Genomic DNA, 21,641 nt, shown 5'->3' with positions numbered 1-21,641 from the left:
ATTGATCCATTGATCAATTAAAACCATAACCTTAAAGGTCTTGAATCTCAAATCAAATCCCTTTGATCAAAGATCAAAGTTTCGAAATCCCTAAAAACCTAAATTTGAAAATCGGTTTTAATTTTGATTTGAAATTTAATTGTTTGTTTGATCACCTAGAAAATATTGATTAGGATTGTTTAAATCTGAATCTGAATTGCTTGACTTGGTTAAAACTCTAATGATCTAGTCTTTATCACTTTGAAATCGAATTAGATTGTGGCCGTGTGGCCTTAATACATTCTAGGTTAATTGTTCTAGATCATCATCCGTGGCCGTGTGGCCTTGTTGCATTCATATCTGAACCTGATCACTGCCGATTAATTGCAATTGAACTTAGATCTAATTCTAGGGATGATGTTGAATTGAACTAAATAGTCGTGTGGCTTGTTCTATTACTTGGCCGATTGGTTTGTTTGTTTGTTTTGATTGAATCATGAACTGATAGAAACCAACCGCTTTAGAATTGATTACATATTGCATGAGAGTTAGGTTGCTAGATTACTCTGATTCTGAAACCCTAAAATCTAGTCGCATATTACCAACCTTGAAATTGGTAAACCCTAATTGATATGCAACTGAATGATAAGATTGAATGCATCTAAATTGATTATCCTTGTTTGCATTATATTCTGTTGTGGCCGTGTGATTTTGCTATGAACCATACCGAACGCCCGTGTGGCCTAACCATTCCGATGCATTGTTCATACTCGCGGCCTTGTGCCCTTGATAGATCACATTGTTTGCATCATGTGATTGAAAGCCGTGTGGCTTAATGCATCATAGCTTGGCCGTGTGGCCTATAGAGACACCATATCTGAATGGTCGTGTGACCTTGCTTGCATATCTCATGAACCGATCTCTAGGATCGTTGTATCACATTACATGGTCGTGTGGCCTAAGCATCACATATAGACCTAGCATTCTCGACTTGTTTCGCACCATGATCGAGTAGTAAAGTGTTTTGGTCGAGAGACTTATGAAATCATATGCACTGATTATTTTGAATTGGTTGCATCCTAAATCATGAATTGATTGATAATATGGTTTCAGATGCCGAGATTTGAGCCTTTAGATTATGCCATTCTAAATCCCTCTGGAGAAAATTATCTAGAATGGGCAACGAACACTTCAGTTGTCCTGAAATCAAGAGGACTCGGAAGGAGTATCATTCAGGGTGATTATGCAACTAGAAGTGAAAAGTTAAGAGCCATAACAATTATGTGCCATCATCTCACTGAGGATCTAAGAAATCAGTACCTAAATATTGAGAATCCTCGTGACCTTTGGACAAAATTAAAATACAGATACACAATGGTGTTATTACCAAAGGCCAGGCATGCATGGATGAGTCTCAGATTCCAGGACTTTGAGTATGTGGATGAATATCATTTTGCTTTGTCCAAAATCGTTTACAAACTGAGACTATGTGGTGAAGTGGTAACAGAGGAGGATTTACTGGAAAAGACCTTCCTCACAGCCGATCCAAGAGATCTATTGTTACAACATATCTATAGAGAAAAAGGTTTCACCACCTATAATGATCTGCTCTCATGCCTAACTGAGCAGAGTAATCAGTTGCTAAAAAAAATAGTGAGATGAGATATCCTGAAGCAAATAAGACTGATATGGATCATGATGAATCCAAGGCAGCCGTGACTAATATAACTGATGGTGGGGCCGATGTCTATTGACTAAAGAAAGATCTCGACATGCTAATCGTGTTTTAAGTCTTTGATTTGTGTTTTTCTTTAAACCTAATTGTTATTCACGATTTTATATATAATAATAGAATTGATTTGAGTTCATTACTATTATATCTTGCCTGATCTTACTTGATAATGTGAATGATTGATAAAGAAATCGCCTAAAAGGCATTATGGTACGGTATAGTAGCCTAGTAAGAAATCTATGGCTAAGGCATTGCCTAAAGGGCATTATATACACCCAAGAATATATGACCCATTGAGTTAATATGGTTTCCAAATAGAAACAATGGGCAAAAGGAAACAAGTTCCTTCAGATTTAAGAAAGAAAGAAAACACCTAAGACCCTTTAAGAAAGTGGTCAAGACTATACCTATGTAATCTACTGATCAAAACTATGCTACAGATCAGTATGATAAGAGGCAAGAGCCGTGGTGATCATACTGATATATCCCACGAAAATTATACACTTTATGGCAAGACCGGATTAGCCATCCTAGTCTAAACTTGATGCAAAGATTGATATTGAGAAGGCACAAAGAGTTATCCCATAAGATCTCACGTTGTGAAACATGTACACAAAGGGAAACTCATTAGGCTTTATTATCCTAAGCATCATGAAATTATAGTATGTTCATGATGGGGAGAGAGGATAAACCCGTGATACATGATCAATACTACAAATTCGTGAACCATGGTCTATGACCATGATATAAACGGCTTGGCCGTGCAGTCCATTACCTATAAGGATCGTACATCCATCCTAAAGCTTAGGGACATCATGGATTTACATGTATATAAAGTAAAAATATATCAGGCCATATAAGTGAGCATATATATTCCCATCTCAGATTGAATACATGTCATAAACCAGACATACACCATTTTAAGAGACTTTGAATAAACCACCACAGACATATGTGCCGTCTAAGATGGAACCTCAGAAGAGGATTGGGAATATATGTTGGATAAGAGTATGACTTTCTCCCACGACTTCTAAGAGACCTTGAGCCAAATATGGGTGATCAGAAAGTGGCTAGGTACACGGATTGTATGATCAATGAATCCGACTATCCAACATTAAAAAGAGAAAGCTATAAGCTGGTAAAGAGTAAAGAATGATAAGAAACAGAATGGTATCAACCATCATTGTCTTGGCAAAGATCCTCGGATTAGAATTATAGACGTCCAAAGAAAGAAAAGATTATACATAGCTAGCTAATCGAGATGCCAGACACTGACCCGAAAAGAAAAGAAAAGAATGACTAAGTCATAACCAGCTTAGCACCAAACGAAATCTGATGTCCTAGAAAGAGACACAGTCAAGTTGCTACATAGTCTATACAAGATAGACCAAAGTGTTCCATAAGATAAGGAACCTCAGAAAGAAAAGAAAAGGTGCATAGAATGACAATACAGATTCGAGGTCATAAGGAAACCATATCAGACATTGAGAAAAGGCTGCGCAGCTAAACATCTAAGGTACCAAACCATGTAGCTTGGGACGCCAAGCTGCTAGGTAACAAAGGTCATGGATAATGAAATCTCAAATCGATTAGATCATGTCTGGAACACAATGGAACCATATATAAGTGTCGACACATAATGATATATTTGTACATAAGAGAGTAGCACTTGAACATAAAGATATAAACGAGGATCAGAACCCACGAAAGAGTACTCATAAAGAATAAAGATTAGATTGAAAAGATAAACGTGGGGTTTAAAGTATCTAAAGAAAATATAGGCGTATTGGCCATACATACATATACAGAAACGTCATCTGATATAAACCAGTGAAATAGATGGGTCTTGTGAGGGAAAAGAAATTGTGAGATATGGTACATGATCACGAGGTCTAAAGGTGTTCATGTTTCCTATTAACAGCATTCGATCATAGCTTGTTACACAAGGATACTCACAGAGACCATGGAACAGATTATAAGGAGATAAACTCCTATGTGGTGGATGATGCTACACAATTTCGAAATTGACAAAGGTCTGGTCATAAGAAAGAAATTAAATTGACATATAAAGATGTAGTAAGCAGCATATGGATCACTGGATAAAGGACATCATTGTTCCTAAGCTGTTCATGGACTGAAACAAAGCAGCTGCATATAGTATATAATACTAGTAAAGGAGTTCTATAAGAACGATCAAATTCAGTCCATATGTAAACTAATAAAGAAATTCGAATTCCTTGTGTTTATACTAAACCAACCTAAAGAGAGGTTAAAAGGTTTATACAGATCTGTGACACTAGCATGGACCGACTAGATTGTAGTACGGGTTAGTGGAAAAGAAAGATCAGTTATCATATGGCAGTCCATAAGCACGTGTGGTCGAGGTCCATGACCTAATATATATTCAAGTGCGTGGTATGATCCACGGCAAGAAAGGTCATGGGACGCCATCAAGATATAAATATAGGACTGCAATATCTAATGTATGTGGCATTGCCGAAGGCAAGAAGAATCGATAGCCATGTGTGAGGTCCATGAGTGTATTTGGCCGCAGAGCCATAGTTTGATGAGATTGTAAAATTCATTACAACAATGATCATTGATCAAGTCATGATCTTGGACACTCATGAGACAAGTTATTGATGTTAGGAGTTTTCAAGGCTCCTAAGACAAATGTTGTAGTATAGTGATTGTCGAACCAGTTCTGAGGGATATCAAAGCACTGAGAATGCAAGTACTCACTTAATCTAAGTGCAACCAATGATTTAGATGGGTTTTAAGCTATGACTAAAACTAGAAAACAATAACAGAATGATACTTTCTTGACTAAGGGAAAAGAGAACTCATGGGCATAGGGATTAGACCTTGGGTGATCAAGTATCGAACTAAGGATGTCAAATGATCAATCAAACTATCAACCTTAAGCCTAGACACAATTCTAAGCAAGCTCTATGTCTAGATGAATGCTCATTTGCTAACATATCTCAAACATCAAATGTCTTTGGTTGAATAATATGAAAGCAATCATTACTAACAAGTCTATTAGCTATCTTAGCATCTTTAACAACAAATGTCTTTGGCAAAGTATACTTAAAGCTTAGGAGAGTTGTCTCAGGCATTTCATCAAACACCTTTCGGGTGGGAAATGCCTATTGATCAACTTTTGAGTGGCCAACTCAGAAGATGCATTAAGAATACTCTACTAGCAAGGAACAAGAATGATCTACACTAAAACATCCTAGAACTAACCTAATCACCCTTAATCTCCCTAACCCATGAATTCAAAAGGTGATTACTCACTAATCTCCATGATTCCTCTTAAACCCATATTGGATTTCAGATTAACCATGTAGAGAAATAGATAAGAAATCAACAAGAACACAAGATGAAAGCAATGAAATCTGAATCAAAAGAGGTTTTTTACTAGTTCTTCTCTAGAAAAGAGATTATCTGCCTCCAATCTTACAAAAAAGTACTTAACTTAGGTTTAGAAAGTGTAAAAACATCAAAACAAATGACCAAAAGGCCCCTGAAATAACATAAAAATCGTCCAAGCAAAACACGCGGAGTGACCTAGCATAGTCGCTCCAGGAGGTCACTCCCGACGCGTTTCTTTGTGTCTCGACCCGTCAAAACGCGAGTGACTTGACCTGGTCACTCTGGCTGGTCGCTCTGGCTGGGAGTGACTTGAGCTAGTCGCTCTGGCTGGTCGCTCTGGCTGGGAGCGACCTCGGTAGGTCGCTCTGAGAGGTCACTCTGCGATGCTCGACCAGGATGGATATGCCTCTAGTAAATTGATCATAACTCCTTCATTACATCTCCAAATGACTTGAAACCACTTCCATTAGAAAGCTAACTCAATTTTCTGTGTCTCCACAAAATCTTAGCAACAGGAGATTTCTCTAAAGGCTCCATCCATCTCATCTTTCACCTCTTTTTGGATCATAATGCTCCCAAACATCTCAAATCACTCCATGGCACACTCCAACACCTAATAAGGACAATGAATGCAAAATGCAACCTAGACATGGCTAAATCCTAATCTATATGATGAAAATGCTCATGGATGAATGGATAAAACAATGTAAATATGCAAGATATCAACTCCCCCAAACTTGTTCTTTTACTTGTCCACAAGTGAACTTTCTAGAACTCATAGGGAGAGAAGTTTGAAGTTGGGAGCTCATAGCCAAAAGAAACACAACTAGCACACACAATTAGCACACTCTCTTATTACACTCTAGCTTCTCTAGGCCTATCTCAACTCTTTTTGCCCTTACACTCATCATCAATCATCCACATATTCAAATCAACCAACTCTCACATTCGTTAAGCACAAAACATTAGGTGAATTCTTGCAAATGGTCAGTTGGTCCAAATCATTTGGTTGGGTAAGGGAAGGCTTTTATTCAAGTGATTCAAGAGGTTCAAAACATATGATCTTTAAGGTGGTTTACTCTCGAAACAAGTAGACTTGACATTGCACATAATATATCTAAGAAAGGGATCAACTCATGCATACAATGCTCAATCTCCATTGTTCTACCATTTTCCCAAACATACAATTACACAATCATTCCCAAATGTCAAACCCAACTCACATCTCTCACCGAAAGATCCTAAGAACATTAACTCCTTCTCTTTCAAATCTACAAGGGATTTTTCACAACCTCAAAACATTACTTAGCTCCTAACAACTTTGCTAGCCCCCTTTTTCTTTCTTTTTCTTTTCTTTTCATATTTTATTTCTTTTTTTTTTAGATGGGGGCCAAGACTTTTCATAACTTGAGCTAGAGGTTTTTCTACTTATCCCAATAAGACAATTCACTTAAACACAAAGAGTCATTTCTTTTCCTTTTTCATTGCTCCCAAATCATAATCACAACTCTCACCCCCCACCTATAGCTAGACAATAGAGTGCCCAATCTAGCAAGAATGAAGATCAAGCATTGTCGTACCCGATACTCTCAACATTATGCACATGTAAGACTTTCCGAAGAAGGCCTCACTCATCAAACAATGAAAGCTTAAAAGGAGGGAAAAGTTTTGGGAGTGGTCTACCACTAGAGTTTGTCAGAATAAGATTGGCATAAAGGATGTGACAACTCAGGTGTGTATAGCCATGACTCAGTACACAAGGGACCATGAGCAAGAAGCATTAAGTTCGTTTAGTTCAAATAAGGTTGTAGTTGGCTTCAAAGACTGAGTTTCAGCAATCAACAAGTTTCAGGAAGAGTTTTCAAGGCTCGAAACATACAAGTCTTTTTGAGAGGTGCAAAAGCTACTCAGGTGCAACGTAGTGTTCTTTACAAGGCATTTAAAATCATTTCTCCCAATGCAAGTAAATGCAACCTATATGCTCTAGACTCTCCTAGAAATGCCAAAGATGCAAACTAAATGAAATTTTTTTTTTTTTTTAATGCAAATATATATGTATAATGCAATGCATGAGACTCAAATCATCAAAGCAAACGTGATCAAATACTTGGTACCTCCCCCAAACTTAAATAACACAGTCTCTGTGTTGTCAAGGAGAGAGAGATACCCAAAAAGAGAAAACTAATATGCAAAAACGAAATGGTATATACAAGGGAAAGTAGTGGGTTACCTTCTATGGAGAATAAGTAGGGGGAGATGCTCCCTCCTCATCGTCCTCAGGTGGTAACTCTTCAAGGTGCTCATCAGTAAGAGTGCCCATCTCTTCAATGTAGAAGGCTTTCCCGAACACAGTTGGGTTCTTCATTTTCTCCTTGATGTCAAAGTGGAGAACATGCCCTTTACCCAAATGGAGATCAATCGTGCCCGCTTTCACCTTAACAATTGCTCCTGCTGTAGCTAAGAATGGCCTTCCAAGAATCAATGGGTCCTGAGCCTCCTCACCCATCTCAAGCACCACAAAATCTGTAGGTATCTCATACCTTCCAATCTTCACAGGTAGGTCCTCTAAGATGCCCACAGGGTACTTCACTGAACGATCAGCTAACACCAGAGAGAGTCTACACTTCTTGTACTGAGTGAATCCAAGCTTCTTTGCAACAGACAAAGGCATCACGCTGACACTAGCTCCCAAATCGCAGAGACATTTCTCAAATACCATAGGTCCAAGAGCACAAGGTAGTGTGAAGCATCCTGGATCCTCTAACTTCTCTGGAACATCAAGCCTTTGGATGATGGCACTGCACTCATGGGTAAGAATCATCATGCTTTCCATTTCCTTCTTCTTTGCAGCTACAACATCTTTCAGGAACTTGTTGTATTGAGGAATCAACATGAAAGCATCGATGATGGGCATTGCAACCTGAGCTTCACTCATTTGCTTGTCAAACAAAGCCTTGTACTTCTCTAGCAGCTGCCTCTTGAATCTACCAGGGAATGGTAGTTTGGGTTCATAGGGAGGAGGAACAAAAGAGTTCTCACTTGCTGGAGCAAGAACTTCACCATCTTTCACTGTTTTCTTCGCTTCCCCAACCTTTCCTTTACCCTTGGCTTCCACAATCTTCTCCAAGATTTCATCATTGATTTTCTCATCAACAATCACCACTTCATCATCTAAGTTGATGGCCACCTCTTCACCTAGTTTCTCAGCATCCCTGGTGAGGGTTGTAGGAGGTAACTGCTTACCACTCCTAAGGGTGATAGCTTTGGCCTCCTTGGGGTTTTGGTCAGATTTTCCAGGTAGAGATCCTTGCTGGCGAGTCTGGTGAGTGTTCATGGAAGCAAACTGATTCTCTAAATTCTTGACTGTAGAAGCAAGATGTGAGAACTTGTTGTTGAGCTCATTGTAGCTTCCATCAATCTTGGAATGAAGGTTTTTCAACTCATATCCAACATGCTTCTCACTTCTAGTCTGAGACTCCAAGATTTGTTTCAGCAGGGTGTCAGTGCTGCTCTCTTGAGGAGCAGAGGAACCAGATGAGGGGTTTTGATGAGGTTGATAGCTGCCTTGCTGGTTGTTTCGAGGCGGATAACCACTCTGTTGGTTGTTGGGGTAGGATTTCTGTTGGTAGTTGTTGTACTGAAAGTTGGGCTCTTTTTTGTACCAGCTACCATTGTTGTTGATGAAACACAGGTCTTCCTGACCTTCCAAACCCTCAACCTCATGGACAACAGGTGGTGTATCTTGGCTTGGGTTACCAACAAAGTGCAGCTGCTCTTGTGTGGCTTTATCAGCAAGGAGGATGTCTATCTTATCCTGTAGAGCTTTCAACTCCTTCCTCGTCTGCTTATCATCTGTTCGACTGCTTCTGTCGTGGTCTCCACTGTAGACTGCATCACTCTTTACCATGTTGTCAACCAGCTCCTCTGCATCTTCCTCAGTTCTCCCCAAGAAGAACCCATTGCTAGCTGTATCCAGTCTGGCCCTGTACTTAGGAAGAGCACCACGGTAGAATGTGCTCAGCAAGCTCTCCTTAGAAAAACCATGGTGTGGGCATTGAGCTTGGTAGCCCTTGAATCTCTCCCAGGCTTCACTGAATCCTTCCAAGTTCTTCTGTTGGAAACTGGAGATCTCATTTCTCAGCTTAGCAGTTCTTGAGGATGAGAAGAATTTCTCCAAGAATGCTCTCTTGCACTCATCCCAAGTGGTGATAGAGTGGCTGGGTAGAGACTTCTCCCACTGACGTGCCTTATCCCCCAAAGAGAAAGGGAATAGCTTGAGCTTTAAGGCATCTTCGGACACACCATTGGTTTTTGACAACCCACAGTAGCTGTCGAACCTATCCAAGTGATCAAATGGGTCCTCCAGAGCCAAGCCATGATACTTGTTGTTCTCGATCACGTTGAGGAGTCCTGACTTGACCTCAAAGTTGTTGGCTGCCACAGCTGGTGCTCGGATTCCGAATCTGTGACCATGTATGTTGGGGCGGTCGTAAGTGCCAATGGGTCGAGCTGCCCGCGGTTGGTGTTTTGCCCCTTGCGGTGGACCTGCCATATCAATATCCAAGTGGGCCTGGTGTTCTTCTTCTCTTCTAGCTCTAGCACACTCCCTCTCAAAAGCTCTGATGTCTGCTACTATTGGAACTAGGTTTGATGGACCCCTGCTCCTCAAGTTCATACACCTGAAAGTGAAAGGTAGGTGAAGAAGAAGAATCAGTAACAAAACAAAATTAAAATGACTTAGTCTCAAGCAAGTGACTAAATCTCAATGTTTAAATCTACTCAGAATTTGGCAACGGCGCCAATTTGATGTTAGGAGTTTTCAAGGCTCCTAAGACAAATGTTGTAGTATAGTGATTGTCGAACCAGTTCTGAGGGATATCAAAGCACTGAGAATGCAAGTACTCACTTAATCTAAGTGCAACCAATGATTTAGATGGGTTTTAAGCTATGACTAAAACTAGAAAACAATAACAGAATGATACTTTCTTGACTAAGGGAAAAGAGAACTCATGGGCATAGGGATTAGACCTTGGGTGATCAAGTATCGAACTAAGGATGTCAAATGATCAATCAAACTATCAACCTTAAGCCTAGACACAATTCTAAGCAAGCTCTATGTCTAGATGAATGCTCATTTGCTAACATATCTCAAACATCAAATGTCTTTGGTTGAATAATATGAAAGCAATCATTACTAACAAGTCTATTAGCTATCTTAGCATCTTTAACAACAAATGTCTTTGGCAAAGTATACTTAAAGCTTAGGAGAGTTGTCTCAGGCATTTCATCAAACACCTTTCGGGTGGGAAATGCCTATTGATCAACTTTTGAGTGGCCAACTCAGAAGATGCATTAAGAATACTCTACTAGCAAGGAACAAGAATGATCTACACTAAAACATCCTAGAACTAACCTAATCACCCTTAATCTCCCTAACCCATGAATTCAAAAGGTGATTACTCACTAATCTCCATGATTCCTCTTAAACCCATATTGGATTTCAGATTAACCATGTAGAGAAATAGATAAGAAATCAACAAGAACACAAGATGAAAGCAATGAAATCTGAATCAAAAGAGGTTTTTTACTAGTTCTTCTCTAGAAAAGAGATTATCTGCCTCCAATCTTACAAAAAAGTACTTAACTTAGGTTTAGAAAGTGTAAAAACATCAAAACAAATGACCAAAAGGCCCCTGAAATAACATAAAAATCGTCCAAGCAAAACACGCGGAGTGACCTAGCATAGTCGCTCCAGGAGGTCACTCCCGACGCGTTTCTTTGTGTCTCGACCCGTCAAAACGCGAGTGACTTGACCTGGTCACTCTGGCTGGTCGCTCTGGCTGGGAGTGACTTGAGCTAGTCGCTCTGGCTGGTCGCTCTGGCTGGGAGCGACCTCGGTAGGTCGCTCTGAGAGGTCACTCTGCGATGCTCGACCAGGATGGATATGCCTCTAGTAAATTGATCATAACTCCTTCATTACATCTCCAAATGACTTGAAACCACTTCCATTAGAAAGCTAACTCAATTTTCTGTGTCTCCACAAAATCTTAGCAACAGGAGATTTCTCTAAAGGCTCCATCCATGCTCATCTTTCACCTCTTTTTGGATCATAATGCTCCCAAACATCTCAAATCACTCCATGGCACACTCCAACACCTAATAAGGACAATGAATGCAAAATGCAACCTAGACATGGCTAAATCCTAATCTATATGATGAAAATGCTCATGGATGAATGGATAAAACAATGTAAATATGCAAGATATCAGTTATGAACATGTATAAAAGAAGTCTATGACTCAACATGGATCGATCAGATTAGTGCATAGTCGATTGTAGTATAGAGAAAACTCATACAGTCTGTTACCTATCAATCAGCATTTCTAACATCGTCATAGGCGGCTAATAGCCAAAGAGAGTATCCGTGAGGATGTTTTTTTGGTCGAGGACCATAGTCCTACATGTCTGACCAAAGTATAGAGTGGTCGACAGAAAAGGTTCACTTCTTGACCATGTACACACGATGTCAGAAGACATGAAAAAAGACCGAAAAGATCAAAATGGTCCAATTACGGTTCAGTAATAAACTTGGCCGATTTGATTACTCCCTTCCTGCACGTCCAGGAAAGATCACGCATCAGATGCGTAGACTAAAGAACCTACAATGAGGTTCACATCAGGGGGAGCAGTATGTGTTGTACTCTTTTTTCTTCATCATGGTTTTGTCCCACTGGGTTTTTCTGATAAGGTTTTAATGAGGCAACATTAAGCGTATTACAATCCCTGAACGGTTATGGTATCGAATGGGGAGTGTTATAAATCAATCGATTTGTAAATCAATTGATGAATGTCCATAACCGGCCCGGTCCATAACCGGTCCATACACTTAGAGAGAGAGATGGCCCAATCCTAGAGAGAGAGAGGCGTCTGTGACCTTAGGAAAGAAAGAGAGAGGGGCGGCTTATGCTTTGGATTTCTTTTTCCTTGTAATTGTTATCTTTCCATTATTATGTATTAGTAGTTTTTCTAATCATAGTTGGTTTAGGTTTTGGATATTTTCATTTTTCTATGATTTGTAATCCTTATATAAAGGAACCCATGTTATGATTAATAATAGATAGAAACATTCGGTCTCTAAACTAAACGGTCTGTTTTATAACATTTTCCACTTTTTTTTAATTAACCGTTAGCTGTTTAATAAATAAAAGAAGAAGAAATGGCCGTTTCGTTGTTACTCATTTACACATCAACATCGTGGTTGACCCAAGAAAAAGCGATCTCCATCATTCTCTAAATTCTTTTACAAACCCTAAAAATCTCCATCTTCTTCACCGTCGAATCACTGCTCTCTCCACAGTCAAAATCCAAAACCCATTCTTCATTCTCTCCGATTTCTCAAAAATCGATTTTGAATTTACTTTGTTGATACCGTAAACCCTCCATTCGCATTGTTTGCAAATCTGATGTTAAAATTGAGGGCAGAGTTGGAGGGAACGTGAGAGAATATCCAGAGGAAGTAAGGTATGCTTTGTGATTCGACTTTCATTTCTATCGATCTACATTGTGAAAAAGGCTTCACTCAATTGAACAAGATTGCTTCTTCGGTTTCCTTGTTTATTTTATTTTTTTCTCCCTTTTTTGGGTAGTTGAGTTAAATTGAGGCTTGATTGTGTCTTGAAATCGAAACTGTTTCTCAAAGGAACTCATTTGCTTGATACCTCATACTTCAGATTTACTCTCTTGTTTTTTTCTTTCCAAGATCTGAAAATATATTTTTCATTTGCTTCACTTTATTATCCTAAGATGAGTTATGAATCATAATAGCCTATGATCTGTTTCATTAAAGAGTTTTATTTGATTTTCTATGATTAGAGAAAGCTTAAGATGTTTGATTTTTTTTAACTTTGTAGGTGCATTTTACTTAAACATTGTAGTATCTTTCGATGCATAGCTAAGATGAATTGTGATCTAGTTTTGTTGAAGGCTTTTCACTTTTGTAGCTGACTTCTTATATGATTAGAGAAAGTTTTATCTGTTACTTACACTTGTCTTATGTACATCTGACAAAGAATGGATCTTAGTTAGTAGTACCGTTGTAGTGTCAAGCCTCTTGTTTCTTTTCTTCTGAATCAACAATGGTGGCTTGAATCATCGCGAATTATGATTATTTGGTGCTCCCCAATACTGTGGTTGTGTATTTTGTTTTTTAATTTGGGTCATTTACAGTTTTGACATGCACCATTGCAGATTTTGACGGTGGATTAAGGAGTCTTGGAACCCCTGTTTTTCAATTATCCTGGTCTCTTTCTCTTATGCGGTGGTGCTTGAGAGGCCATTTGTGTGACATAAAGGATCTAAACCAGAGAAAAGGTCTAACATGAAGTTATCCAATATCCCACAACGCTATGTCATAGTCTTCTTGACTTTCCTCAGCACCTCCGTCTGTTACATCGAGCGTGTTGGCTTCTCTATTGCATACACCGTCGCTGCAGATGCTGCCGGAATCAATCAGTCAAGCAAAGGAACCATACTTTCCACCTTCTTTATTGGCTACGCTTGCTCTCAAGTGCCCGGAGGTTGGGCTGCTCAGAAAATTGGTGGAAGAAAAGTCCTCCTTATGTCCTTTGTTCTATGGTCGTCTACTTGTTTCTTGGTTCCACTTGATCCTAACAGAGTCGGGCTCTTGGTTTTCGCCCGTTTACTTGTTGGTGTTGCTCAAGGTTTTATCTTTCCTTCTATCCACACTGTTTTGGCTCAGTGGGTACCTCCTCATGAAAGGTCTAGGTTGGTTTCGATAACGACTTCGGGAATGTATTTAGGTGCAGCTTTAGGAATGTGGTTGCTCCCTGCTTTAGTTGAGTTTAGAGGTCCGGAATCAGTTTTCTTAGCAGAGGCATTAGCTGGTGTTGTATGGTCATTGCTTTGGATTAGGTACGCTACTGACCCACCTCGATCTGAGCATCCGAAAGCCGCTGCAGCTGGATTTGGAGGTGCTCTCTTGCCAACTAATGTAAACCACCACCATAAAGTTACTCACATCCCATGGAAGAAGATAATGCTCAGCTTACCCGTTTGGGCGATTGTGGTCAACAATTTCACATTCCATTACGCTTTATATGTGCTGATGAACTGGCTTCCGACTTACTTCGAGCTTGGGCTCAAGGTCAGTCTTCAGGGAATGGATTCATCGAAGATGGTGCCGTACCTTAACATGTTTGTATTCTCCATTGTTGGTGGGTTTATTGCAGACTATTTGATCACCAAGAGAATACTTTCTGTTACCAGAACACGCAAGTTCTTGAACACGGTTGGGTTTTTAGTCGCTTCAGCGGCGTTGATGGCTTTGCCTCAGTTTAGAACCTCCAACGGTGTGATCTTGTGTTCCTCTGTGGCTCTTGGGTTTCTGGCATTAGGAAGAGCCGGTTTTGCGGTGAACCATATGGATATTGCTCCCAGATATGCAGGAATTGTGATGGGAGTTTCGAATACTGCTGGGACATTAGCTGGAATCATTGGTGTTGATTTGACTGGGAAGCTTCTTGAAGCGTCCAAGTTGATCTACTCGGATTTGTCACATCCAGAGAGCTGGAGAGTTGTGTTCTTCATACCTGGTTTGCTCTGTATCTTTAGTACCGTTGTGTTTTTGTTGTTCTCTACGGGAGAAAGGATCTTTGATTGAATGGGATCAAAGTTTATGAGAAACCCTTGTCAAGATTAGTTAGTAGAGCCCTCTTACATTTGAAGATCCATTGAAACCTTGTACTCTCAGGCTCTTCATTGGTATTCTTTTTTTTTGGGTGAGTAAACTTTGAATCACACCAAGAGTTTTATTATTAGTTGATCTTGCAATATACTATGAATAAGAATAAAATTCTGTAGTTGGATAATCATTGAGGGGTTATATTTGGATATTGTAAAATTTTCGAGTTTTTATATACAGTAGTAAGAATTTACGAGGAATTCAGATTATTCTTTTATTTCTGTTTTTCATAGTATGTCGCAAAGCATGTGTGATCTGGTTCGGTTTGGAATATTTGGTTTCAGTTTTAGACAAAGCAATAGCAAAGTTAAAAGTAATTAATTTAATGTTATTAATATTTTTTTATCAATAAGATTAATTTTTATATTTTTCGGTTTACTAGATTTAGTTGCATAATGCTTGGATTTTGTTCGGTTAATTTGGCATACAAAAGCCCTTTGTCAAAAGAAAAAAAAAATTGGCATACCATTTTCCACCTTTTGGTTATTATGAAATTCAAGTTATGATTGTTTGGATGTATTTTAGATTTTAGTTTTTGGCTTTTGATTTATAGATTTTGGTTTTTTTTTTTATAGTAGATTTAGTATTTGAAAATAAACAAATGGCGATTTCTATATTTTTCGGTTTACTTGATTTAATTGCATAATGTTTGGATTTTGTTCGGTTAATTTGGCATACAATTTTCCACTTTTTTGTTTATCATGAAATCCATTTTAACTTTAGATTGGGGAATTTTGGTTCCATTTTATCGATTCAGTTTTTTTTTTTTTTTTTTTGTCATCACGATTCAGTTTTAGTGTTAGCAGAAAATTGTTTTCTTGTCAATTTAATTTCATAATCAATTTTTCATTTTTTTTTTTTTTGAGAAAGGGTTTTCTTCCCTGTTAATTAGTTTAATCTTCTTTAATACTCACTGTAACACAAATGAGTCATGCAGTGGGTAATATAGATCAGGACCCAAAGACAACTAACAACTAGAAAACACTGACACGTTGGGCGCATGCCGTTGAATTGCAGTAAATTATACCTGACGCTAGCTTCATATTATTAAAAAAAAGCTAATTTGTCTCAAAAAAAATGTAGTAGAACATCATTTAGAATTAGAAGTATGATAGTAGTTAAAGTTGTTTTCTTTTAGATATAAGACTCATCATCTTTATAAAAGCAGTTAAGTACTGATCCTGCTTAACAGAAATTAGATGGCTAATAAGAACAATTATTAGCACAAAACTGTGAAAACTTTTCTTTTTCTAGGAAAGTTATGGAGTATTGTTATCTACGTGTAATAATGAGAACCTTATTCCTCCTATAAGCTAATGCATATCAGAACACGTAATTCCATTGTGGGCATATAATTACTACTTAACAAATAAAAATAAATCAATTAAATTTTTTTCAGTTACCAATTTTGCAAGTCTGCTCTTTTGTTTCTGTGCAGCACAAAATTACAAAATTAAATTTTCACTGAATTCATAATTAATTATTTCTATGTCAGTGTTACTTGGAAACAAGTTTACGCTTATAAGCTTCTCTTATCAAGATCTCCAATACTCTTTTCATTGCCAGAACAAGAACAATGCTCTTTCTCTGTAACTTCAAACTCAAGAAAACAAAAGCACTAAAAATGAGAACAGTTGGAGCCTTTGCTCTGTCTCTCTTTCTTCAGTTCTTAGTCAAATGGGCCAATTCTGATTCTAAAGTTTCTCCTATTAGAGATCAGTTTCTTAGTTGCATGTCGACACATTCTGTTTCAACCTTTATGAACTCTAAAAGCTTGATCCACGAGCCAGATTCAAGACTCTACACTGATCTCTCGCAAACTGTATCCCAAAACTACAGATTCTCAAGCTTAAATTTCTCAAGCCAGAAGCCGATTCTGATAGCCACACCAAGAACAGAATCGGAAATCCAGAGATCATTGCTGTGCAGCAAAAAACTTGACGTGCAAGTAAGGACTAAAAGTGGTGGTCATGACTATGAAGGCCTTTCTTACCTCTCATCGCAATCACCTTTCATCGTTCTTGATCTCATAAATCTCCGATCCATCGATATCAACCTCAGGGAAGAAACAGCTTGGGTTGGAGCCGGTGCAACCATCGGTGAGCTTTACTACAAAATTGCTAAAGCAAGCAAGATCCATGGCTTCCCTGCGGGAACATGCCCTAGTGTTGGAGTTGGAGGTCATTTTAGTGGAGGAGGGTTTGGTGCAATGATGAGGAAACATGGTTTAGCCGCAGATAACGTTGTGGACGCGCGTTTTGTAGACGCAAACGGAAGAATCTACAATGGCAGGAGAGAAATGGGAGAAGATTTATTCTGGGCGATTAGAGGAGGTGGAGCTGCTAGCTTTGGAGTTGTAACTTTTTGGAAAGTGAAGCTGGTTAGGGTTCCAGAGAAGGTTACTTGCTTCACAAGGTACCTACCGTTTACACAAAACATGACAAAAATCGTTCATAGATGGCAGTCTATTGCTGCAACGCTTGGAGATAATCTCTTTATTAGAGTCATAATCTACAATTCTGGAGGATCAGTTCAAGCTACATTCCAAGCAAATTATCTTGGAGGAATCGATAAACTGATTCCTCTGATGAATGAGAAGTTTCCGGAACTAGGGTTAAGGTTTCAAGACTGTTCAGAAATGAGCTGGGTCGATTCGATAATGTACTTCAACTGGAAGAGTGGACAGCCGCTAGAGACTCTTCTCGATAGAGAACAAAGATACAATGATTTGTATTTCAAAGCAAAATCTGATTTTGTCAAGAACCCTATTCCTGAAACCGGCCTAGAAGGTATATGGAAGAGATTTCACGAGGTAGAATCTCCGATGATGATCATGGAGCCATTAGGTGGTAGAATGTATGAGATTGGCGAAACAGAGACTCCATTTCCACATAGGAGAGGGAATCTGTATAATATACAGTATATGGTGAAATGGAGAGTGAAGGATATTGAAGAGATGGAGAAACATGTGAGATGGATGAGATTTCTTTATGGATATATGAGAGTTTATGTCTCTGGATCACCAAGAGGAGCTTATCTGAATTACAGAGATCTTGATTTAGGTATGAATAAAGCGATTAACTGCAGCTTTGAGGATGCAAGCTTATGGGGAATGAGGTATTTTGGAAGTAATTTCAAGAGATTGGCTATGGTTAAAGGAAAGATTGATCCAACCAATTTCTTCAGAAATGAGCAGAGTGTTCCTCCTTTGATTGTTTAAGATTTGATTCTTAGACAACAAAAAAACAATGTTTGTGTGTGTTTAGCCCTTATTATGGCTTTATATGTAATGTTCATGTGGTTTAATGTGCAAGTGATCCACTTATTGTCTATATCTTCATGCTATATTGTGATAGATAACCATCGGTTTTAAATAAATCAGACTTATTTTGTTTTATTTCTTCTTTGCATAATAGAAAAATTATCCTAGTAATTTACGATATTTCACAAATATTGGCACGTCAAGTTCATGGTTCTTTTTTTTTTTGAAACACAGATCATGGTTCTTAAAAAACTATTTTTTTTGTGGTTTGATCTTGTTTCTTGATTATTTCACATATCAGCAAACCAAACCAAAAAAAGAAGAAGGAAGTTTGTAAAGTATTCTAATAAAACATGTGTTTGTATATGTTTTTAATTTAAGTTCAAATCATACTTAATTAGGACCTTTCAAATCGGTTTCAATTGCTTTAAATATTTCGAAAACGATGGGTTTCGATTTGGGTTATTGATTGCCGCGTTAAACCCATCTTTATGATCATTGTTAAACTGTTATGTGTAGGAGGAATCTTGCTACGAATAAATTTACGACAACAATAATAATACGATAATTGTTTATCCACTTAAAACGGAAAGCGTCGCAGCAATCTAAAAATATAGGTATTAAATAGCATTTCAAAACTTAAATACATATCAGTTTTACAAATTTAGTAGATAAACACATTTTTAAAAATTAGAGCGGCTATTTCTTCCACTCCCCTACCTCTTCAATTTTTTTCCTCAGATCTGAGGCTTTCTCCGGTCCGGCGTTTCTCGCCGGTACCGTGAGAGGGTCTCCTATTATCCTTATCTTTTTCAAGTTTAATTTTTTCTTAGGGGTATGTTAATCGACGTTGCTGGAACGAGATATAATTTATGTTCGTTTCAGTTGTGATCTTGTGCGTGGTGTATGGCTTCTTGCCTTCTCCCCTGAAAATATGGATCCAGATCCGGAATAGAGACTCAAATCTCAGAGAATCTCATTTTGGTTTTCACCTATGCTGATCTTTTTAGATCTAATGTATGTGGTGTGGTGTGGTGGTTTTTCATGGATTCCGGTTGTACTAAGAAGGATCTTGTTGGTGGGGCTTCGATTGTCATGTTCATGGTGTGTAGTCACATTAGAGGCGTGTGGAAGGCCCATTGATATCTGTGGTTTAGCCACCGGAGAAGTGGTGTATCTTTTGGCATTGTCAAGGTGTGGAGTCGCATCAGAGGCGCGCGAAGAGCCCATTCATAGTCCAATAGAATATCTTTTTTGGATATGGAGAGGCTCTACTTCAACGGTTATCTATTGCAACCATGCCGGTTTGGTTTCCTCTTTATCGGGTTTTGCTTTCAGTCTCTAGTCGTTCTTGTCGTTATATTTTGGCTCCAGTCATTTACTTTAAAGTTTGAGTGTTCATGATTGGTTTGTCCTCGAGTCTTTAACTCTTGCAAGCATTACCCTTTTGAGGAGTTCTTAGGTCTCGTAGCTATACCCTGGTGGTCTCATTTCAGCTGGTTTTTATACCTTGACGGTTCAAGATTTATTACTTTGGTGCCTACTGGTATCAGGTTTATTACTTTGGTGCCTACTGGCATCGATAGCTACTGTTTTTTTTTCTCTTCTTTGTACTGGTGTATGTTTGCAGTACTTGGTTTATGCATCTATGTACGACCATTTTGGTCATGAACTCTATATTGGAATGAATGAGATTAAGCGTAAAAAAAAAAACACATTTTTAAATCGCGACGCCATTTGCTATATATTTTTTTCTATTGTTACAGACTTTCAGTTGATTTTGTTCAGCCGATAAAACGATAGAATTTATCTTATATATGCACACCACTAAATATATTTTCTATTTTAGACAATCTTGCATTGGATTTGGATGTGTAATCAGTTTAAAATGATTGAATACATGTGATTTCCCTTGAACAAATGTGCATTTTTGACGGAATCGTGATGATTTAATGTTTAAGATTTGCAAGCAAGGATAATAAAAAATAAATGTGCATTTCTCATTTGATAGTTTTTAATCAAATAAGCTGAATCAAAGTCAACGTTTTCAAGACACGTGAAAAAATGGCTTTCACGTCATTACCATGATCTCTATATATATTTGTATAAACACTATCTTCTTATATAATAATTATTGTCCTTCGAGTTTCTATGCTGCAGAGATGGGAAAGTCAAAAGCACTCTATGCATTTTCGTTCTTAGCTCTATATTTTTCTTTCTGCACAATAACACCAACTTCTTCAACCTCTCTACAAGATGACTTCATCAACTGTCTACACGAAAACACAAATGTCGATTTTCCACTCCTCGAAACACTCTTTTCACCTGAAAGAAACGTCTCGGACTACAAAGAAGTCCTTGAATCAACAGCTCATAATCTTCGGTACGTGACAGAGTCCATGCCTAAACCGGGATTCATATTCAAACCGGTTCACGAGTCTCACGTCCAAGCTTCCGTCATATGTTCCAATCAACTTGGATTTCATCACCGTGTTAGAAGCGGCGGCCACGACTATGAGGGTTTGTCTTTTGTTTCACTGATGGAAACACCGTTTATATTGATCGATCTGTCGAAACTACGGCAGATCAATGTTGATATTGAAGATAATAGTGCGTGGGTTCAGTCTGGTGCTACAATTGGTGAACTCTACTACAGGTAATATTTATTTAGGGGTATGCGTTTACTAAAAGAATGTTTCTATAAAACAATTCACACTTTTGATACATTTAACATAATTTAGTTTTTCATAAAATATATACTCAAAATGTTAATGAAAAACACAGAATAAAAATTAATACTAATAAAACATTAATATTCTTAACAATTAACTTTATTTACGATTTTGCTGCTGCTTTTGTTTGTAATATATTTTTTTCTAGACGAGATTGTCTAAATAACATCTCCAAAAACAACTGAACCTCAAAATTAAGATCTGATGATGTTTCTATCCAGTCGTAAACTTTAAATATGATTTTTTTAAAGAAAATATTTTCATTATAATCCTTAAGATTAATCAAAAATAGTAAAATGACATTTTTTATAAATAATAAAATATATATTAAAACTATTACAAATAGTATTAACATAATATTATAATAAATGCAAATTCTAAAAACACAAATTAAATAGTAAACTATAAGAGGAATAATAAACTATTCAATATAATTATTTTTGTAGTGTTCAAATATGTGATCGATTAATAAAATTTTAAATAATATATTTACCTTTTTGTTAATTATATATATGTTATGAGCCTAGATTTATAGAATTGAAAATTTCTATATGTGAAATTAGGAAATATATTTAAAAACTAAAAGGATATATATAAAAGTTAACATGGTTATTTAAAAGACACATAACTTTAAAATTTGTAAAATTTCTAATGTTTAAAACCTTAAAATTTAAGGTTTTGAAACTACATTTGGAATAGACAAAATCTTAGAGGTTTTAAGATTATTTTTGCAGGTACTTTAATATATTAGTACACATAGCAAATAGCCCACGAAATTAAAGAAATTACGTGTGAATG

The 21,641-nt window shown here is 37.6% G+C and overlaps 2 protein-coding genes and 1 non-coding gene across 3 annotated transcripts; all 3 read left to right on the top strand.

The window, feature by feature from the left end:
- The first annotated feature begins 9,126 nt into the window (after positions 1-9,126).
- On the top strand, positions 9,127-9,233 carry LOC125590803. The gene has a single exon (XR_007326805.1). It is a non-coding gene; the product is annotated as a small nucleolar RNA R71 (small nucleolar RNA).
- A 3,073-nt stretch (positions 9,234-12,306) lies between these two features.
- LOC106427545 (probable anion transporter 5) lies at positions 12,307-15,058 on the top strand. The gene is made up of 2 exons (XM_013868273.3): positions 12,307-12,610; positions 13,337-15,058. The coding sequence occupies exon 2, from the start codon at positions 13,467-13,469 to the stop codon at positions 14,766-14,768; it is 1,302 nt and encodes a 433-aa protein (XP_013723727.1). The 5' UTR covers positions 12,307-12,610; positions 13,337-13,466; the 3' UTR covers positions 14,769-15,058.
- Positions 15,059-16,374: 1,316 nt separating this feature from the next.
- On the top strand, positions 16,375-18,246 carry LOC106427542 (berberine bridge enzyme-like 23). Its single transcript, XM_013868269.3, has one exon. It carries the CDS (start codon positions 16,426-16,428, stop codon positions 18,067-18,069), a length of 1,644 nt encoding a protein of 547 aa, XP_013723723.1. The 5' UTR covers positions 16,375-16,425; the 3' UTR covers positions 18,070-18,246.
- The last annotated feature ends 3,395 nt before the right edge of the window (positions 18,247-21,641 follow it).

The sequence above is a fragment of the Brassica napus genome, chromosome C7 (genome assembly GCF_020379485.1).
Source record: "Brassica napus cultivar Da-Ae chromosome C7, Da-Ae, whole genome shotgun sequence".
Taxonomy (NCBI): domain Eukaryota; kingdom Viridiplantae; phylum Streptophyta; class Magnoliopsida; order Brassicales; family Brassicaceae; genus Brassica; species Brassica napus.
The sequence above is the reverse complement of the archived record's forward strand: the minus strand, read 5'-3'. Positions and strand labels throughout refer to the sequence as shown.

Coding starts and splice junctions, on each gene's coding strand:
- LOC106427545 (XM_013868273.3), top strand. CDS start 13,467: ATGAAGTTATCCAATATCCCACAACGCTATGTCATAGTCTTCTTGACT.
- LOC106427542 (XM_013868269.3), top strand. CDS start 16,426: ATGCTCTTTCTCTGTAACTTCAAACTCAAGAAAACAAAAGCACTAAAA.